The sequence below is a fragment of the Bufo gargarizans genome, chromosome 3 (genome assembly GCF_014858855.1).
Source record: "Bufo gargarizans isolate SCDJY-AF-19 chromosome 3, ASM1485885v1, whole genome shotgun sequence".
Classification (NCBI taxonomy): Eukaryota; Metazoa; Chordata; class Amphibia; order Anura; family Bufonidae; genus Bufo; species Bufo gargarizans.
In genome coordinates this window covers 19299101-19317532 of record NC_058082.1, presented here as the reverse complement: position 1 = coordinate 19317532, position 18432 = coordinate 19299101, and the positions used below count along the sequence as shown (strand labels likewise).

The following is an 18432-nucleotide window of genomic DNA, read 5'->3' as shown; positions in this document are numbered from 1 at the left end:
TAAGTGGTTGGGCATCAGTGCACTCAATCTCTTCCACTTCTGGGGCAGGTCTAGGTGGATGGCCCACGGAAACTCCGCCAGCAGAGTCATCAAAAAGCAGAAGAGACTGCTGCATGACTTGGGGCTCAGACTGCTTGGCTGATTTGCAAGGGGGTGAGGTAAAGGACTGATGGACTTCGACTGCAGGTGCCAACTCTGCGCTTTCAGCAGGGGACCAGGTGGGAGACAATGTGAATGAACTGGAGGCACTGTCAGCCACCCAATCTACTACCGCCTCTACTTGTTCTGGCCTCACCATTCGTACACCGGTATTCGGGCCTACAAAATAACGCTGAAGTTTTTGTCGTCCACGTGCACCTGAGGAAGGTGTATCATTTGTAGGCCCTTTAAACAGTAATGAGGGGGGAGTCGCAGAGAGCGACGAGGAGAAAGCAAAGCTGTTAATGTAAAAATGCTGAATGTAAAAATAAATTCCCTATTAAAAGTGTCCTGTCTGTCCCAGGAAGAAGTACAACAGCGACTTAAAAAGATTAAAATAGACAAATTGCCAGGACCGGATGGCATACACCCCCGTATCCTAAGGGAATTAAGTAATGTCATAGCCAGACCCTTATTTCTGATATTTGCAGACTCTATACTGACAGGGAATATCCCTACAAGATTGGCGCATGGCAAATGTGGTGCCAATATTCAAAAAGGGTCCAAAAACAGAGCCTGTAAACTATAGGCCGGTAAGTTTAACATCTATTGTGGGTAAACTGAAGGTTTTCTAAGAGATGCTATCTTGGAGGATCTCAATGAAAACAAGCAAATAACATCACATCAGCATGGCTTCATGAGGGATCAGTCATGCCAAACTAATTTAAAGGGATCCTGTCATCAGATTTGTGCCCTATAAGCTAAACATATGGCCATGTCGGTGCTAATAACATGAATCCTAAACTGCCCTTATTAAACCTGCTTGTGGCTCTATTAGCCCAAAAAACAGGTTTTTATAAGCTGTCACTCACCTACCTAAGGTGCCCAAGGGGTTTTACGTTAATCCAGGATGCCCGCCCGGACCCCTCGCCGTCTGGTGCCCAGCGCCGCCTTCCTCACCTCAGCGCCGCCTCCTCAATCCACCCGTCCCTCTGCCAGATCTGGCGCCTGTGCACTAGGCTCAGCCTGATGCGCCGCGGACTCCTGGCAGCGGCTTCGTTGAGCGAAGTGCGCATGCACATCAGGCCGGCGCATGCGCGTAAAACCCCTTGGGCACCTTAGGTAGGTGAGTGACAGCTTATAAAAACTTGTTTTTTGGGCTAATAGGGCCACAAGCAGGTTTAAAAAGGGCAGTTTAGGATTCATGTTATTAGCACCGACATGGCCATATGTTTAGTTTATAGGGCACAAATCTGATGACAGGATCCCTTTAATCAGTTTCTATGAGGAGGTAAGTTCTAGACCTGACAGTGGCGAATCAATGGATGTCGTATATCTGGACTTCTCCAAAGCATTTGACACTGTACCACATAAAAGGTTAGTATATAAAATGAGAATGCTCGGACTGGGAGAAAACGTCTGTATGTGGGTAACTGGCTGAGTGATAGAAAACAGAGGGTGGTTATTAACAGTACACACTCATATTGGGTCACTGTCACTAGTGGGGTACCTCGGGGGTCAGTATTGGGCCCTATTCTCTTCAATATATTTATTAATGATCTTGTAGAAGGCTTGCATAGTAAAGTATCAATTTTCGCAGATGACACTAAACTGTGTAAAGTAATTAACACTGAAGAGGACAGTATACTACTACAGATGGATCTGGATAGATTGGAGGTTTGGGCAGATAAGTGGCAGATGAGGTTTAACACTGACAAATGTAAAGTTATGCACATGGGAAGGAATAATGCAAGTCACCCGTACATACTAAATGGTTAAACACTCGGTAACACTGACATGGAAAAGGATCTAGGAATTTTAATAAACAGCAAACTAAGCTGCAAAAACCAGTGTCAGGCAGCTGCTGCCAATGCCAATAAGATAATGGGTTGCATCAAAAGGGGCATAGATGCCCGTGATGACAACATAGTCCTACCACTTTACAAATCACTGGTCAGACCACACATGTAGTACTGTGTATAGTTCTGGGCTCCTGTGAACAAGGCAGACATAGCAGAGCTGGAGAGGGTCCAGAGGAGGGCAACTAAAGTAATAACTGGAATGGGGGGGACTACAGTACCCTGAAAGATTATCAAAATTAGGGTTATTCACTTTAGAAAAAAGACGACTGAGGGGAGATCTAATTAATATGTATAAATATATCAGGGGTCAGTACAGAGATCTCTCCCATCATCTATTTATCCCCAGGACGGTGACTGTGACGAGGGGACATCCTCTGCATCTGGAGGAAAGAAGGTTTGTACACAAACATAGAAGAGGATTCTTTACGGTAAGAGCAGTGAGACTGTGGAACTCTCTGCCTGAGGAGGTGGTGATGGTGAGTACAATAAAGGAATTCAAGAGGGGCCTGGATGTATTCCTGGAGTGTAATAATATTACAGGCTATAGCTACTAGAGAGGGGTCGTTGATCCAGGGAGTTATTCTGATTGCCTGATTGGAGTACAGAAGGAATTTTTTATTCCCCTAAAGTGGGGAAAATTGGCTTCCACCTTACAGGTTTTTTTTTTTTGCCTTCCTCTGGATCAACTTGCTGGATGACAAGCCGCACTAGATGGACAAATGTCTTTTTTCAGGCCTTATGTACTGTGTTACTATGTTATTTGGGCTTGTAGCTGGTACAGATCGACCACGTCCTTTCCCTGCAACAGGAGCTCCACCAACACCAGCAGCACCACGACCAGGGCCACGTCCCTTATTTGATGCTCTCCTCGTTCTTTGAGGTCACTCACAGAACTAACAGACAGATTGACTATATCAATTTCCCTGTCACGTATGCAATGCAGGTGCACCTCTGACAAAAAATGGGTATATGTCACCCACTGAACTAACAGACGGATTAACTATTATATTTTTGTGTCAGGGGTACAAAGATGGTGGATAGCACCCACACAAAAAATCGCTTTAGGTCACCCACAGAATTAACAGCCAGATTTAGTATTATATTTCTGTGTCAGGGGTGCAAAGCTGGTGTATTGCACCCACAAAAAAATCTTTATACTGTAGGTCACCCACAAAGCAAATTGCCAGATTCCTAACTCTCTCCCTCAGTTCAGCTGCCTGCTTCCTGTCCCTGCAATATTCAGAGCTGATGGGTGGGCTTACAAGTGATCCAGCTTTAATAGAAGCTGGGTCACATGATGCACCGGCCAATCACAGCCATGCCATTAAATGCCCAAACACCAAACTTGAACCCAAACTTTTCCAGCAAAGTTCAGGTTTGGGTACGGGTACCTGAACTCGCAAAGTTCGGTACGGACCCGAACTTTACAGTTCGGGTTCGCTTAACACTGATTGTTAGCAATTTACTATTAAGGTCCATCTCGGTGTTATCAGTTCATAGTCCCTGACACAATAGAATTGTAACACCCCAGAGTTGTGTAACGAAACTCTTTCACCCCGCTACAACCTGTTAAGGGCATTAACTTTGTCATCTAATGTAATTTCACATCATGTTCTCACACATGTGCATTCAAATCCTTGTTAAATGTATATTGCTGTAATTTCCATGTTCACCAGCAGGTGGCAGCAATGTGTTCAGCAATGACTTAGCTACAGTTTAGTGTTTATGAACTGGAATAGTTCATTCCAGTTCAGCTCCCCCTCTATGAGCAGAAGTGGGCTGGCCCATATGCTGCCTCATGGGTGGGAAAGGAAGTTAAGTTAGTGTGCCTGCCACCCCTGCTAGGGGAAGGCTGTGCGTGTAGGAGCTCACAGATATAGGGATCCAAAGCCAGGATCTTGTCTCGGCTGAGACACTGATCATCATCCTCAGTCTGAGCCTTGCAGCCTCAGCTGGAAATAAGCAAGCAGCCACTTCCAGTTACAGGAAGAAGCATACCCTGAGTCAATAACTGTGAGTACCATCCAGAGACCCCAGGAGAAGCCAAATTCCTCCTTAGCAAGTCAGTCTCACTACAGCAGAAGATAGTAAGCGCAGAAGCCAAATTCCTGTCACATTACAGAGCTACTAAGCAGACTTCCCTTTCCTGCAAAAGCTCCAGGCACATGATAGAGCAGAAGATAGATTCCTGCCACACATTGCCAATACCTGCTGGGACTTCAGACTAATGCTGTATCTCACTTGGATGAAAGCTGCATCTAGTAAAGACACGTTTGAACTTTATTCCAAGTCTGGATCTCAATTACTGCTGCAAATCCCTCTATTACTCCTACTAGCAACACACTCATTTTATTGCAAGTAAGCCAGGATCCAGGAGTCCAGCTGTACCCAGGTAGGAGACACCGTTGACATCATTGCTATTACCACACAGAGACATTACACCACTTTGGCATTCCTAGCCTGGTACGTGAGTTACAACACCTTAAAGGGCCCTGTGTTAGTACCCTGTGCACGCTGCAATTGGCATCACGAACAAAACCATAGACTATTATACCCATATCCTGACCCACTGCATTTTTGGCGTCCGTTTAACCATACCCGGTCCTGCTCATTGCAGAATCAGTCCCCAAGCTGGTAACATACAGATGGACCTTCAGCTTCGCTGCAAACATCTAGCAATTCATTTCTTAATGTCTAGCACCAGGAGATGATAGCTTTACCAAACAGTTATTGATAGTCATGTGACTGCTATGTCCCCACCACAGCAGGGGCACTTATAAAAATGACTGATCTGCTTCTCCATCCAAAGAGAACATGGTATTATACTGTACAGTGATTTACCTGTATGTTAGGTTGGTGTTTTTCCATACACGTATTTGTGACTCCTGGACAGCATCACGTTTAGTTTGGTTTAATGTAATATCTGGATCCATTTCAATTTTTTTCTTCAGATAGACAAATGGTTTTGGAACAGGCCTGATGATCCTTCCAGTGGCAGCAGATGCTTCAGAGGTTTTAACATTCTAAAAAAGGGAGTGTTAGCTGTTTTGATCATACAATCACAATGACAGCACTGGGAGGAGTGGGGAAAGCCGTAGGAACATACCCTTTGTGGAGCTCTTATGATCAGGAGTGGTGTCAATATGAACATTTATTCTGCCAGATTCTGCATCTGCAGGTGCCCTGCATTGAGCTGCTTCACAGCCTCTCCCCCTAAGTGTCACGGAAGGTGTACAGAAAACTAGAAGACACAAAATGAAGATCCGACTGACTGGATCCAAAACTAAGGAACAAAAGGGAGAGCCCTGCAACAGACCTGGCTCTCTCCCTAACTGCTCAGCCTATGCAAAAATCTCAATGGTAGATGATCGCATATCCTCGTTCCTCGACTGAATAACACCTGAACACCCTATAATAGTGAGGGGACACAACCACCGGCTCCCTACACTTGATATGGAGGGAGTCAGGGTCACCTGGGATCCAGCAAACAGGAAAACACAAATGAATGAACAAAACTTATCTGTATAAGATTCAGTAGTAGCATCCAGCATGCACACACTCCAGGAAGTGGATGCAGTATGGGAAGGGATTTAAAGGGATGCAATCAGTGCAACTACATGACAGCTGAGAGAGGCTAACGAGATGAGAAAACGAAAGCAAAACAAAAGGAACCTCAAGGAAGGAGGTTCTGAAGAATGTCTGTCAGAGCTTCTCAGATGACTGGTGGTGACACTCAGCTCTGAACGACAACTGTATCATCCAACCAGGAGAAAACTACAGCTGTTAGTCAGTGAAGAGGGGAAGCAATTCAATGTAAAGAGCATTTCACAGTAAAGCTCCACCAGGGCACTTGCAAGAGCAGAATATTACAGAATACAAGTTGATATTCTCACTACTCCTGATTATAAACCACCACAATAGATAAGTTTATCTTGCTCTCCCTAAACCCTACATAGTGCCATAGTGCTGTCCACCGTACTGCATGATCAAAACTGCTGATAGTATAAAAAATAATAGTATAAAATGCAGATATTTATTGGTTTCTCATAAAACAATATAATTATAAAATACAGCATGCCACTCAGTCAACTTGTTATCCACTACTAGAGGGAGCTAAGTGTTGACAGAATATATATTGTTCACAATAGTAGTTGTACATACTGCTGTGTAGTTAGCCCCACCTAGTGGTGGTTGCCAGAAATCTGTTATTAAAATTTAATACATTTTATAGAAACATACATACATATACAATCTGTATAGAGATACACAAAAAGAGGGAGAGGCATTTCCCAGGTAAAGTCTGGGTATATTAGGAAAGGTCAGTATATAGAAGGTCGCTGTACCTTTGCAAGTTCCAGGTCTTCTTTTTGCTTGGCAGGGAAGGCCAAAATTGATGCAGCAAAGCAGATCAGCACGGATGTGATAAGAGACATTCTGGTGCTGGAGCTGAGATTTCTTGGTCTCAGACCTGAATGATAACCCTGGGACATGTGTCAACTTATATACCCTAAATAATATGCATGGCTCGTTATCTGAATCATGATGTGTCGCTCTTATACCATGAAAAATAAGGATTACTGCTTCCTTGAAGTATGTGATCAATAAAGTGTTTGTCAACGCAGGAAGACTTTCTCATTTCCTGAAAAAATTATGATATGTAACCAATTACAGATGTGGATTTTAATGGCTTTACGCTTCCTAGGATTTCACCATGAGTGCAAGTGCCAGGGTAGCAGGTATAGCAGGTGTTCCAAGGGACCAACTACTAAGAGGACCCATTTCCATTCACACATAAGGTCCGTTAGGGATGAGTATGGATGTGCCCCATGATTACTCCTGTTGAGTGCATTATCCATTACCTAGCATTATTCCTGTGTTAAAATGACAGAGAATTATCCCTGCACTATGACATCATATGTGCATTATGCCTGCATGTAACTTTATATTTGATTTCCTGTGCTGTGACATCACTGTGTGCATTATTCCTGTACCATAACATCACTGAAAATTATTCTTCAGTTGTGACATCACCACTTATATTTTTCATGTACCATGACATCATGGCAAACCTCAATCATCTATGGTGACATCACTGCTTGTATTATTAATGTTCTGTGACATCACAGTGTGCATTATTCTTCTATTGTGACACCAATGTGCACATCATCCTTCTATTGTGACATCACTGTTTACATGGACATCTTTACAAGATCGTAAATACCCTAACTAAATAAATAAACAACAAAATAACTATATTAAAGAGAATAGGACCCCTGTGGTGCCCCACTAGTAATGTGACCCCTCCAAAACTAAACCCTGTGGCACTCTACTTGTAATGGTGACTCCTCCAATACTGACCCATGTGGCACCCTATTAGTAACAGTCCAAACATGACCTCTGTGTTATGCCACTATTAACGGTGACTTCTCCCTGTGTGTGGTAACCCACTTGTACTGGTGACCCCTTCAAAATCTGAACATTGTGGTACCCCACTAGTAACAGTGATGCCTCCAATACTGAACCCTATGGTACCCCACTAGTAATGGTAACCCCTACAATACTGGTTCTGTGGTACCCCCACTAGTAATGATGGCCCCCTCCAATACTAGCTCCTGTGGAAACCCACTAATAATGGTAACCCTCCTATACTGAACCCTATGGTACCCCACTAGTAATGGTAACCCCTTCACTATTGGTTTTGTGGTACCCCCACTAGTAATGGTCACCCCTCCAAACCAAATCTGTCCATTATGGTACTCCACAAGTAACAGTGACCCCTCCAATACTGACCCCTGTGTTATCCCACTAATAACAGTAAGCACTCCAATACTGACCCCTTTGGTACTCAACAAGTAACTGTGACTACTGCAATACTGAACCCAATGGCACCCCACTAGTAATGGTGACATCTCCAATACTGACCCCTGTGGCATCTCACTAGTAACAGTGACCTCTCCAATACTGACCCGTGTGTTATTCCACTAGTAATGGTGACCCTTCAATACTGAAGCCTGTGATAACCAGGGTTGTATTAATAGCTAGTGCCGCAATAGGCACCAAGTCTGAATACTTCCTATCAGGGCCCAAATTGACCGAAGATGGGGCCAACATGGGTAGGTGGTGTCAACCCAAGTAGGGGGCCAGCAATACTATAGATGGGCAGTATATTATGCTACATTCTGATATTTGTTTCTGCAGAAAATATAACACAATATAGTGCCCCAGCAGCACCAAATACCACAGCGCTGAATAATATACCGCCCCAAGGACAACCAAATAGCAGAGTGCAGCACAAAATACTACCCAAACATACTACTTGTATGTTTGGTAGGTCTGGCAGGCAATATGCTGTTGGTAGAGTTGGCTCACTGTTGTGACCCACGACTTACTTCTTCAGCTTCCTCCTCCATATCTTAGAGATAACTGGAGGAGGATAGAATGTGGTAGCTGATGCTGGCCACCAAAGAGGGGAAGCATCTGAGGAGGTATGCTTTGCTTCTGGAACAGTATTTTGTGCTGTATTGTGGCATTTGTTTCTGCTGTGGCAGTATTTTGTTCTGCACTGTGGTATTTGGTTCTGCTGAGGAAGTATATTGTGCTGCACTATGGTATTTGGTTCTGCTGCAGAACCAAATACCACAGTGCAGGCCAAAATACTAACTTAGCAGAAACAAATGCCACAATACAGCACAAAATACTGTTCCAGAAGCAAAGCATACCTCCTCAGAAGCTCCCCCTCTTTGGTGGCCAGCATCAGCTACCACATTCTATCCTCCTCCTCCAGTTATCTCTAAGATATGGAGGACGAAGCTGAAGAAGTGAGTCGTGGGTCACAACAGTGAGCCAACTCTACCAACAGCATATTGCCTGCCAGCCCTACCAAACATACAAGAGAATACAGTGCTGCATGCCTCTTACATCTAATAATGCCTCCTCTAATGTAGACGTACTCTTTTCTCATCCTCTCCATTCAGCCCAGGCCACCATTAAAACTTTTATCAGCCACATCTTGTCTCTGCAGAGTTTGCCACACAAATATCTTAGATTCCTCACTTTCTATCATCTTCTCCACCTTCTAAACACAAACTCCCCATTCTGGTGCCCCAACAGTGTCATCCTAGTGCCACGCCCAATATTGAGTCCACTGTGCTCCCCAGTGCCCCCAACTTCTTTACTGTTGAAAAAATAGTACCCCTAGTATAATAATGCCCCTAAAATGCTTCCATTAAAAATACCTATACAGCGCCCCCCCCATAGTAATAATACCTATATAGTACTTCCAGCAATAATGCCACCCAGTAATAATGTCCCGTAAAATGCCCCAGTAATAATAATGCCCCCATTGTGTTTCCAGTAATAATAATGTCTGTGTATTGCACCCAGAAATAATGACCTCTAAAATGACCCTATTAATAGAAATGTCCTTACAGTCCTTTCATTGCCTCCAGCAATAATATCCCCCTTTTTTACTCCCAGTAAAATTTACATTATAGTGCCCCCTCTAGTGCCCCCAGTAATACTGTCCCCATTACAAAAAATGCTCCTATAGTGTCCGTATAAAAAAAAATGCCCTGATAATCTCCCCAAGCATTAAAAGTCCCCAGTGCCTCCAGTAATGCCCCTTATACTTTCCCCAGTATAAAAAATTCCCATTTAGTGCCCCCAGTATTTCCTCCTATAGTGCTCCCAGTAATGTTCACCACAGTGTCCCCAGTAGTATTGTCTGCCAAAGTATCACTCCAGTGGTAATGTCCCCCACAGTGCCCCCCTTCCCCCCCGAAGTAATGTGATCTACAGTGCCTCCCAGTAGTAATGTGCCCTATAGTGCCGCTCCAGTAGTAATTTCCCCTAGTGCCCACAGTAATATCCACCCAGTAGTAATGTCCCCCAGTGGACCCCCAGTAGTAATGTCCCCCATAGTGCAAAAAATATGTGGTGTCTTTCCAGGGTAGATGACTGCGGGTGCAGTTCTCCTGGATACCGCTCAAAGGAGTGAAGCACAAATGGAGAAGGGGAGCAGTAACAAATAAAACTTAACTTTTAATATGTCTATTCTCCCTGGGTAGGGAATAAAAGACCCCTTACAAACATAAAAACACACAATGACAGACTTGGATCCTGGATTGGTGTGCCACAGCAAATCAGGTGTCGTCCTCCCTAGGCCTGTGACAAACGTCACATAGGCCCATGGGGGATAGACCGTAAGATCCCTCAATCGTGATCCCAAAATAGGGTATTGGGACCAAGATGAATAACAATGGAAAGGTCTTACCAATTCTTAAAAAGGCCTCACTTGTTAACCACGTATAGTGGGTTAGTACAGGAGGTGGTCACGTGCATCAGGCTGGTCGTTCATCAGATGTCCATGGGTAAAGAGGATATCTAAAATTTCAGTTAGACCTGGTATTAGAGTAGCCTCAGCAGAGAAACTTACCCTAGTACCACCCTGCTTGACCTGTCTGGCCCTAGTGACCTAACACGGGGTCCGTGCCCCGCAAGGGGTGGCCCCGTCCGGAACTTTGCCCTGATAAGGAGTCCCTATGTGACCCTAATACAGGGTGACCAGGGGCAGCAGGGTGGTACTAGGGTAAGTTTCTCTGCTGAGGCTACTCTAATATCAGGTCTGACTGAAATTTCGGATAACCTCTTTACCCATGGACATCTGATGGACGACCAGCCTGCTGCACGTGACCACCTCCTGTACTAACCCACTATACGTGGTTAACAAGTGAGGCCTTTTTAAGAATTGGTAAGACCTTTCCATTGTTATTCATCTTGGTCCAAATACCCTATTTTGGGATCACGATTGAGGGATCTTACGGTCTATCCCCCGTGGGCCTTTGTGACGTTTGTCACAGGCCTAGGGAGGACGACACCTGATTTGGTGTGCAGACAATACCTGTGGCACACCAATCCAGGATCCACGTCTGTCATTGTGTGTTTTTATGTTTGTAAGGGGTCTTTTATTCTCTACCCAGGGAGAATAGACATATTAAAAGTTAAGTTTTATTTGTTACTGCTCCCCGTCCCCCATAGTGCCCCTCCACTAGTTATTACTACTTAATGGAACATCATTTTTAGCATATGCAATGAAGGCTACCGCATAAAATTGACCGATTAGAAAGTTAACATAAAAATATACAATAATGCTAAATATTGTTAGCATTAAAGAAAATAAACTAAAAGTTCTAATAAATAATTTGCTAAATTTACATGTGCATATATACTATAACGTCTACTGGATATTCTAAAACTAACTGATCTTTGGGGTCTGACCACTGAGACCCCCACTGATCCCAAGAAAAGTGTTCCGATATCCCTATTCTGATAAGGCGGCAGGTTGAGCATGCTTCCTGTCGTTCCATTCATTCTCTATGGGAAGTAACCAAGTACTCTACTCTGCTATTTCTGCTTGTCCTATAGAGAGTGAATAGAATGCCAGGGCATATGGTCGACATGCCGCTACATAAAGACAGGGGTATGCTCTCGGGTCTGCTAGGACCCTTCACTGATCAGTTGGGTATGTCCTATCCAGTGGATGTCTTGAAGTCACCAGAATTCCCCTTTAAGAATAGGTCATCAATATCAAGACCCCGGAAATCCCTTTTACTGAAAATTAGCGTCCCAGTATGTTTCGCGGAATAGTTCATGCAAAAATCTGATTGTTATAGTCAAGCTGCAACACATCTTAGCTTAGCTAGATTTACGGTCCAGAGATTGTGCAACATATGTGGTAATGCTCAGCTTCCGTCATTATTAAAGGAACATGTCTGTCAGAAAACATTTTGTTATTCAATATTCATGGAAAACTATTTTTTCAAAGAATTTTTGACAGTTTTTCTTTATTTTGGCAGTATTATGCCATTAATAATTAAATACAAAAAAGTCCACCTGTAGCACACAGCAATAAAAGATAGATAAATATATGGATATGAGATAAATAGATAGATAGATAGCAGGGACGTAGCTAAAGGCTCGTGGGTCCTTGTCCAAGAGTTCAGCTTGGGCCCCCCTTCCCTCAGTGCTTTGTTACCAGGGGCAGGGAAGCACATAGCCTTCGTGCTGCCTGAGGCAAAAATTTAAACAGCATCCCCACCCCTCCCCCCACCATGCCAAATTCTTGAGATAACCCCTTCCCTCCAGCCAGAGGTATAAATTGACCTGCATGCACTTTCTATAATACCTTCTTATGCGGCACAAGGGCCTTTGGGCCCCCTCAGGCTCCTGGGCCCGGTGGCAACTGCTACCTCTGCACCCCCTATAGCTACGCCCCAGATAGATAGATAAATGGAAAAAAAAACTGAGAAAAAACAGCAGCGATGTAAGTGGGTGCAAATCCTCAGGGATTTCAGGCAATAAATCCGTAAATGATATCCAGAAAGGCAAATGATGAGGCAGCACTCCAATGTAGTGAAGGGTTAACACCCTCCTCAACAGTATTATAAAATTAAATTATATACGGTGACACTGTAGGAAACAGATGGAGCAGCTGCCGCTCCTCGCCTCAGGGAGCGATTTTGACTAGCCACAAGAGTGGGGGTTGCACGGGAGGAGGGAGTTGCAAAGAAGTTGCTGAGGTAGGGCTCCATTCAAAAATTCACTATGGGGCCCGGTCATTTCTAACTACGCCACTGGATAGATACTTAGGGATCCCAATGTTATTTTACTGCTGCTAATTATCTGTTAGTATTATAGTTTTCTGCTATTTGCTAGTTTAATAATTGATTAGTAGAATTAGGATAACAGTAGGACAGCTCTATTATTCTCTTGATAGGCCTAGATAAAGATGCCCACAGAAGAGCAGTGCACTCGGTGTAATGTGTGGTGCTCTAATTGAGTCACTTATCTTCCCTCCCTCTCTAGCTGCAGTGACTGAGGAATTTAAAGGAAATGTGTCACCAAAAATATTATCTGACAGTTAAAACCAGATAGCAGCACATATCCTTTTCTTCTAATCTTTTTTTATTTTCTGATTACAGATTTTTTTTTTCCATTTCCTGATCATGATTATAGGGGCGGCCATCTTGCCTGAGCTGTTCTTCTTTCTTTCAAATTTATGTTTATTAAGCAGAATAAATCAAGAAATACATTCATAAACAATAAAGGGGCAAACATACCCCTGGAACATACAGCAGAGAGCATGGCAAAAAAAAAAAAAAATCACATCATTACAGAGACCTTAACCACCTCCCGTCACACTAACGCCGAAAGGCGTCATTGCTGCGGCGCTCCCAGGTCACACTAACGTCGATTGGCGTCATCTCGCGTGAGCCGAGATTTCCTGTGAACGCGCGCTCACAGGAGCGCGCGTTCACAGGATCGCGTAGTTCACAAGTTCATCTGCAGCCTGCCGGCCGCGATCATTGGCTGGCAGGCTGTGGATTTTTGAATCGACCAATGAAATGGTTATGTCAGACGCTATTTTGAAAATAGCGTCTGATATAACTGCTGCCTGGTCCTCTGGTGGTCCCTTTTGCTTGGATCGACCACCAGAGGACACAGGCAGCTCTGTAAGTAGCACCAAATCACCACACTACACATTAGATATTACCCTGTCATTTATTAACCCCTTATTTAGCACCTGATCACCCATATTAGACTCCCTGATCACCCCCTTATCCACCCCCCTGTGATTGATCACCCCCCCTGTAAGGGTCCCTCATCCCTGCCAGGTAGTTAGCTACTGCTAGGTAGTTTAGCGCCCAGCCCACCGCACCGCAGTCACTGATTAGTCGCTGATTAGCGTCATCGCTGTCGCTAATCAGCAGTAGTACTATATAGTATCTGTAAGTGATCAAGACTGATCGCAATTAGATCTATATAAGTACATTAGGGTCACCTTAGGTTCTACAAAACGCAGTGTTCGCCCCGATCAGGCCTGATCTTGTGCGCACACTTGCGTTCAGTCCGCCCCACCGCAGTGACAGAATTAATTTTTTTCTGATCACTGCAAAAACACAGCAAAATCGCTGCGCCGCTATAAAAGATTACTTTTGAGCTTTTTGGATCTTTATTAGCGATCGCAGCTTTACTTCGCAAGCACTCCTTTTTACTAGGTAGGTTTGCTCTTTTTCCCGGGTAGTCTCAGAGGAATACCCCCTAAATTTTGTGAACCCAAAATGTCAAACAAGGGGTATTCCGCTGAAGAGGCCTACAGGATTCTGACCGTGATGGATGAAAGCGATGGGGACGCCTCATCCGCTGAATCCAGTGGTTCAGAATATGAACCTGTAGACAGCAGTGGCACTCTAACCGCTAGCGAATATGACGAGGTAGAGGTCCCTGCTACGGTCAGGCGTACCCGACCCCATGTCAGGGTTCTGCATACCCCGCATGATGATCCTCATTTGCAGCAGAGTGGTGCTAGCGCTGATCTTGTTTATGGTGCGGCATACACCAGCAGCGCAGCACACCCTGGACCTTCTACCAGCACTGCCGTATTCCATGGTGAAGTGGCGAGCACCAGAAGGACAGTTCCAGCTGGTACGGTGGCACGTGCAATAACTCCCCCGTCGCAGCCACCGCGTTCACAGGCCCGTAGAACCCTTAGTCTCCCAGAGGTGCTGGCAAATCCTAATTGGCAAACCCCTGATTCCGCACCCGTATTGCCCCCTTTCACCGCCCAGTCTGGAGTTCGCGTGGAGACGGCTCATTTAGGATCGGCCCTTCAGTTTTTTTAGCTGTTCTTCACCGCGGATCTCTATGACCTAGTTGTGGCAGAAACCAACCGCTACGCCACTCAGTTAACTACCGCCAATCCGGAAAGCTACTATGCCCAGCCTTTCCGGTGGAAACCAGTCACCGTTTCAGAGTTTAAAATTTTTTGGGGCCTTATCCTCAGCATGGGTCTAACTAAAAAAAATGTATTGTGGTCATATTGGTCTAAAGACCCAATACATTACATGCCCATGTTCTCTGCTGCAATGTCCAGGGCACGTTTTGAGGTCATCATGTGCTTTATGTATTTCGCTGACAATAGCACCTGTCATCCAAGAGGCCACCCTGCTTATGACCGGCTCCACAAAATTCGGCCCCTCATAGACCATTTGTCATCCAGATTTGCAGATGCGTATACCCCTAATCAAAACATCTGCATAGTCGAGTCCCTAGTACATTTTACCGGGCGCCTTGGCATAAAACAGTACATCCCCAGCAAGCGCGCCCGGTATGGGGTCAAACTGTATAAGCTCTGTTAAAGGGCCACAGGCTATACATATCGTTTTAGGGTCTATGAGGGAAAAGACTCAAAACTGGAGCCGGTCGGATGTCCTGACTACCTGGGGAGCAGTGGCAAGATTGTCTGGGACTTGGTGTCACCCTTATTCCACAAGGGGTACCACTTATACGTGGACAATTTTCACTCAAGCGTGGCCCTCTTTCGGCACTTACATATAGTCGGAATTCAATGCTGTGGCACCGCGCGACCTAGTCGCCGGGGCTTCCCCCAACGGCTCGTTAGTACCCGACTTGCATGGGGGGAGAGGGCTGCCTTGTGTGACCAAGAACTGCTCGCGGTGAAGTGGCGGGACAAGAGGGACGTTTACCTTCTGTCCACCATTCACGCAGACACGACTGTACAAATTGAAAGGGCAACTGGAGTCATTGTGAAACCCCTCTCTGTCCACGACTATAACCTTCACATGGGAGGGGTGGACTTCAATGACCAGATGTTGGCTCCTTATTTAGTTTCCCGCAGAACCAGACGCTGGTATAAGAAGGTGTCTGTTTATTTTAGCCAATTGGCGATGTACAATAGTTTTGTTCTCTACAGTAAGACTGGGAGAACAGGATCCTTCCTAAAATTCCAGGAAGAGATCATTTCGGAAATCCTGTATCCAGGAGGGTCCGTGCCCCAAGGCCCTGATGTAGTGAGCCGGCTACATGGCAGACACTTCCCGTCTGTCTATCCTGGTACCCCAACTCAACATTCCCCAAGAAAAAGATGTTGTGTCTGTAGCAGGGGTGGAATAAGGCGTGACACCACCTTTTTTTGTCCTGACTGTCCTGACCAGCCTGCAATATGCATAGGGGAGTGTTTCCGCAAGTTCCACACTCAGGTACACTATTAGCATAGGGATTGCGTACACAGGACAGGCACACAGGGGTCTTAGGGCCCTTTCACACAAAGCTGCCACAAACCTCTCCTTTCACCTGGGACAAAGTGCATAATGTACTAATGCCACATCTCTGGGCGATTTGCGCTTTGCACATTGTCCCATGGGGAAGGAGAGGTTTGTCCAATAAAGGTAAAAAAAAATAAAAAATTAAAAAATCACCGGTAAGCAAAAAAGTTATTGTTCTGTTTCAAAAGTTTATAAAAGTTAATGTTTTCTAAAGTTAATGTTAATAAATTTATTGCGTTGCGGCCTGTTTTTTTTGTTTTTTTTTACCTTCCAGGTGGACCAAGCGATCAAGCAGCTGCAGCACTGATGTGCATTCTGACAGAAGCATTGCGCTGCTGTCCGATTACACAAAAGTCAGTGTATGCGGCGCTGCAATACGAGATTTCTCCTCTGCAGTAAAAGATACGTTTGCCGAGGCATATGAGCTGAGGAGGCGGCGGTGTTCATATGCTTTGGCAAACACTTTGTATATATAAAAAAAATATAAAAAATCCCGGCAATGATTTATTCATCCACATCGATTGATGTGAATGGAGAAATCGGGTTTGCCAGGGCATACGAGCTAAGTGGGTATGGGTGTTGGGCGGAGCTCCTATGTCCTGGCAGACGCCTTTCCCCTCCTTTTTTTTTTTTGGCAGAGATTTTTTCATCCACATTGATCGATGCGAATGAAGAAATCTGTGCCGTTCATTTTTTTCTTTCAGCCCAGAGGCTGAACGGAAAAAAAAATCTCATTGCCTGTATGCTCAATATAACGAGAATAGCAGAAACTCCTAATGCTGGCCATACATGTAATGATTGCGGAGACCCTCAAATGCCAGGGCAGTACAAACACCCCACAAATGACCCCATTTTGGAAAGAAGACACCCCAAGGTATTCGCTGAGGGGCATATTGAGTCCATCAAAGTTTTAAATTTTTGACCCAAGTTAGCGGAAATTGAGACTTTGTGAGAAAAAACTAAAAAAAAATTAATTTCCGCTAACTTATGCCAAAAAAAAAAAATTCTATGAACTCGCCATGCCCCTCATTGAATACCTTGGGGTGTCTTCTTTCCAAAATGGGGTCACATGTGGGGTATTTATACTGCCCTGGCTTTTTAGGGGCCCTAAAGCGTGAGAAGAAGTCTGGGATCCAAATGTCTAAAAATGCCCTCCTAAAAGGAATTTGGGCACCTTTGCGCATCTAGGCTGCAAAAAAGTGTCACACATGTGGTATCACCGTACTCAGGAGAAGTTGGGGAATGTGTTTTGGGGTGTCATTTTACATATACCCATGCTGGGTGAGATAAATATCTTGGTCAAATGCCAACTTTGTATAAAAAAATGGGAAATGTTGTCTTTTGCCAAGATATTTCTCTCACCCAGCATGGGTATATGTAAAATGACACCCCAAAACACATTCCCCAACTTCTCCTGAGTACGGCGATACCACATGTGTGACACTGTTTTGCAGCCTAGGTGGGCAAAGGGGCACACATTCCAAAGAGCACCTTTCGGATTTCACCGGTCATTTTTTACAGATTTTGATTTCAAACTTCTTCTCACGCATCTGGGCCCCTAAAATGCCAGGGCAGTATAGCTACCCCACAAGTGACCCCATTTTGGAAAGAAGACACCCCATGGTATTTTGTGATGGGCATAGTGAGTTCATGGAAGTTTTTATTTTTTGTCACAAGTTAGTGGAATATGAGACTTTGTAATAAAAAAAAAATCATAATTTTCCGCTAACTTGTGACAAAAAATAAAAAGTTTTATGAACTCACTATGCCCATCAGTGAATACCTTAGGTTGTCTACTTTACGAAATGGGGTCATTTGTGGGGGTTTTCTACTGTCTGGGCATTGTAGAACCTCAGGAAACATGACAGGTGCTCAGAAAGTCAGAGCTGTTTCAAAAAGCGGAAATTCACATTTTTGTACCATAGTTTGTAAACGCTATAACTTTTACCCAAACCATTTTTTTTTTGACCCAAACCTTTTTTTTTATCAAAGACATGTAGAACAATAAATTTAGCGAAAAATTTATATATGGATGTCGTTTTTTTTGCAAAATTTTACAACTGAAAGTGAAAAATGTCATTTTTCTGCAAAAAAAATTAAATTTCGATTAATAACAAATAAAGTAAAAATGTCAGCAGCAATGAAATACCACCAAATGAAAGCTCTATTAGTGAGAAGAAAAGGAGGTAAAATTCATTTGGGTGGTAAGTTGCATGACCGAGCAATAAACCGCTAAAGTTGTGGAGTGCCGATTTGTAAAAAAGGGCCTGGTCACTAGGGGGGTATAAACCTGTGGTCCTTAAGTGGTT

At 44.3% G+C, this 18432-nt stretch overlaps 1 protein-coding gene across 1 annotated transcript in view; it reads right to left on the bottom strand.

Moving 5' to 3' along the window:
• Positions 1-18432, bottom strand: part of LOC122931327 (matrix metalloproteinase-18-like) — a 48876-nt gene that overhangs the window by 15781 nt on the left and 14663 nt on the right. Inside the window, exons 4-5 of the mRNA XM_044285391.1 lie at positions 6344-6468; positions 4842-5023 (exon numbers count right to left, since the gene is read on the bottom strand). Of these exons, the coding sequence (XP_044141326.1) occupies positions 4842-5023; positions 6344-6468 (307 nt within the window). The remainder of the gene's footprint in view (positions 1-4841; positions 5024-6343; positions 6469-18432) is intronic.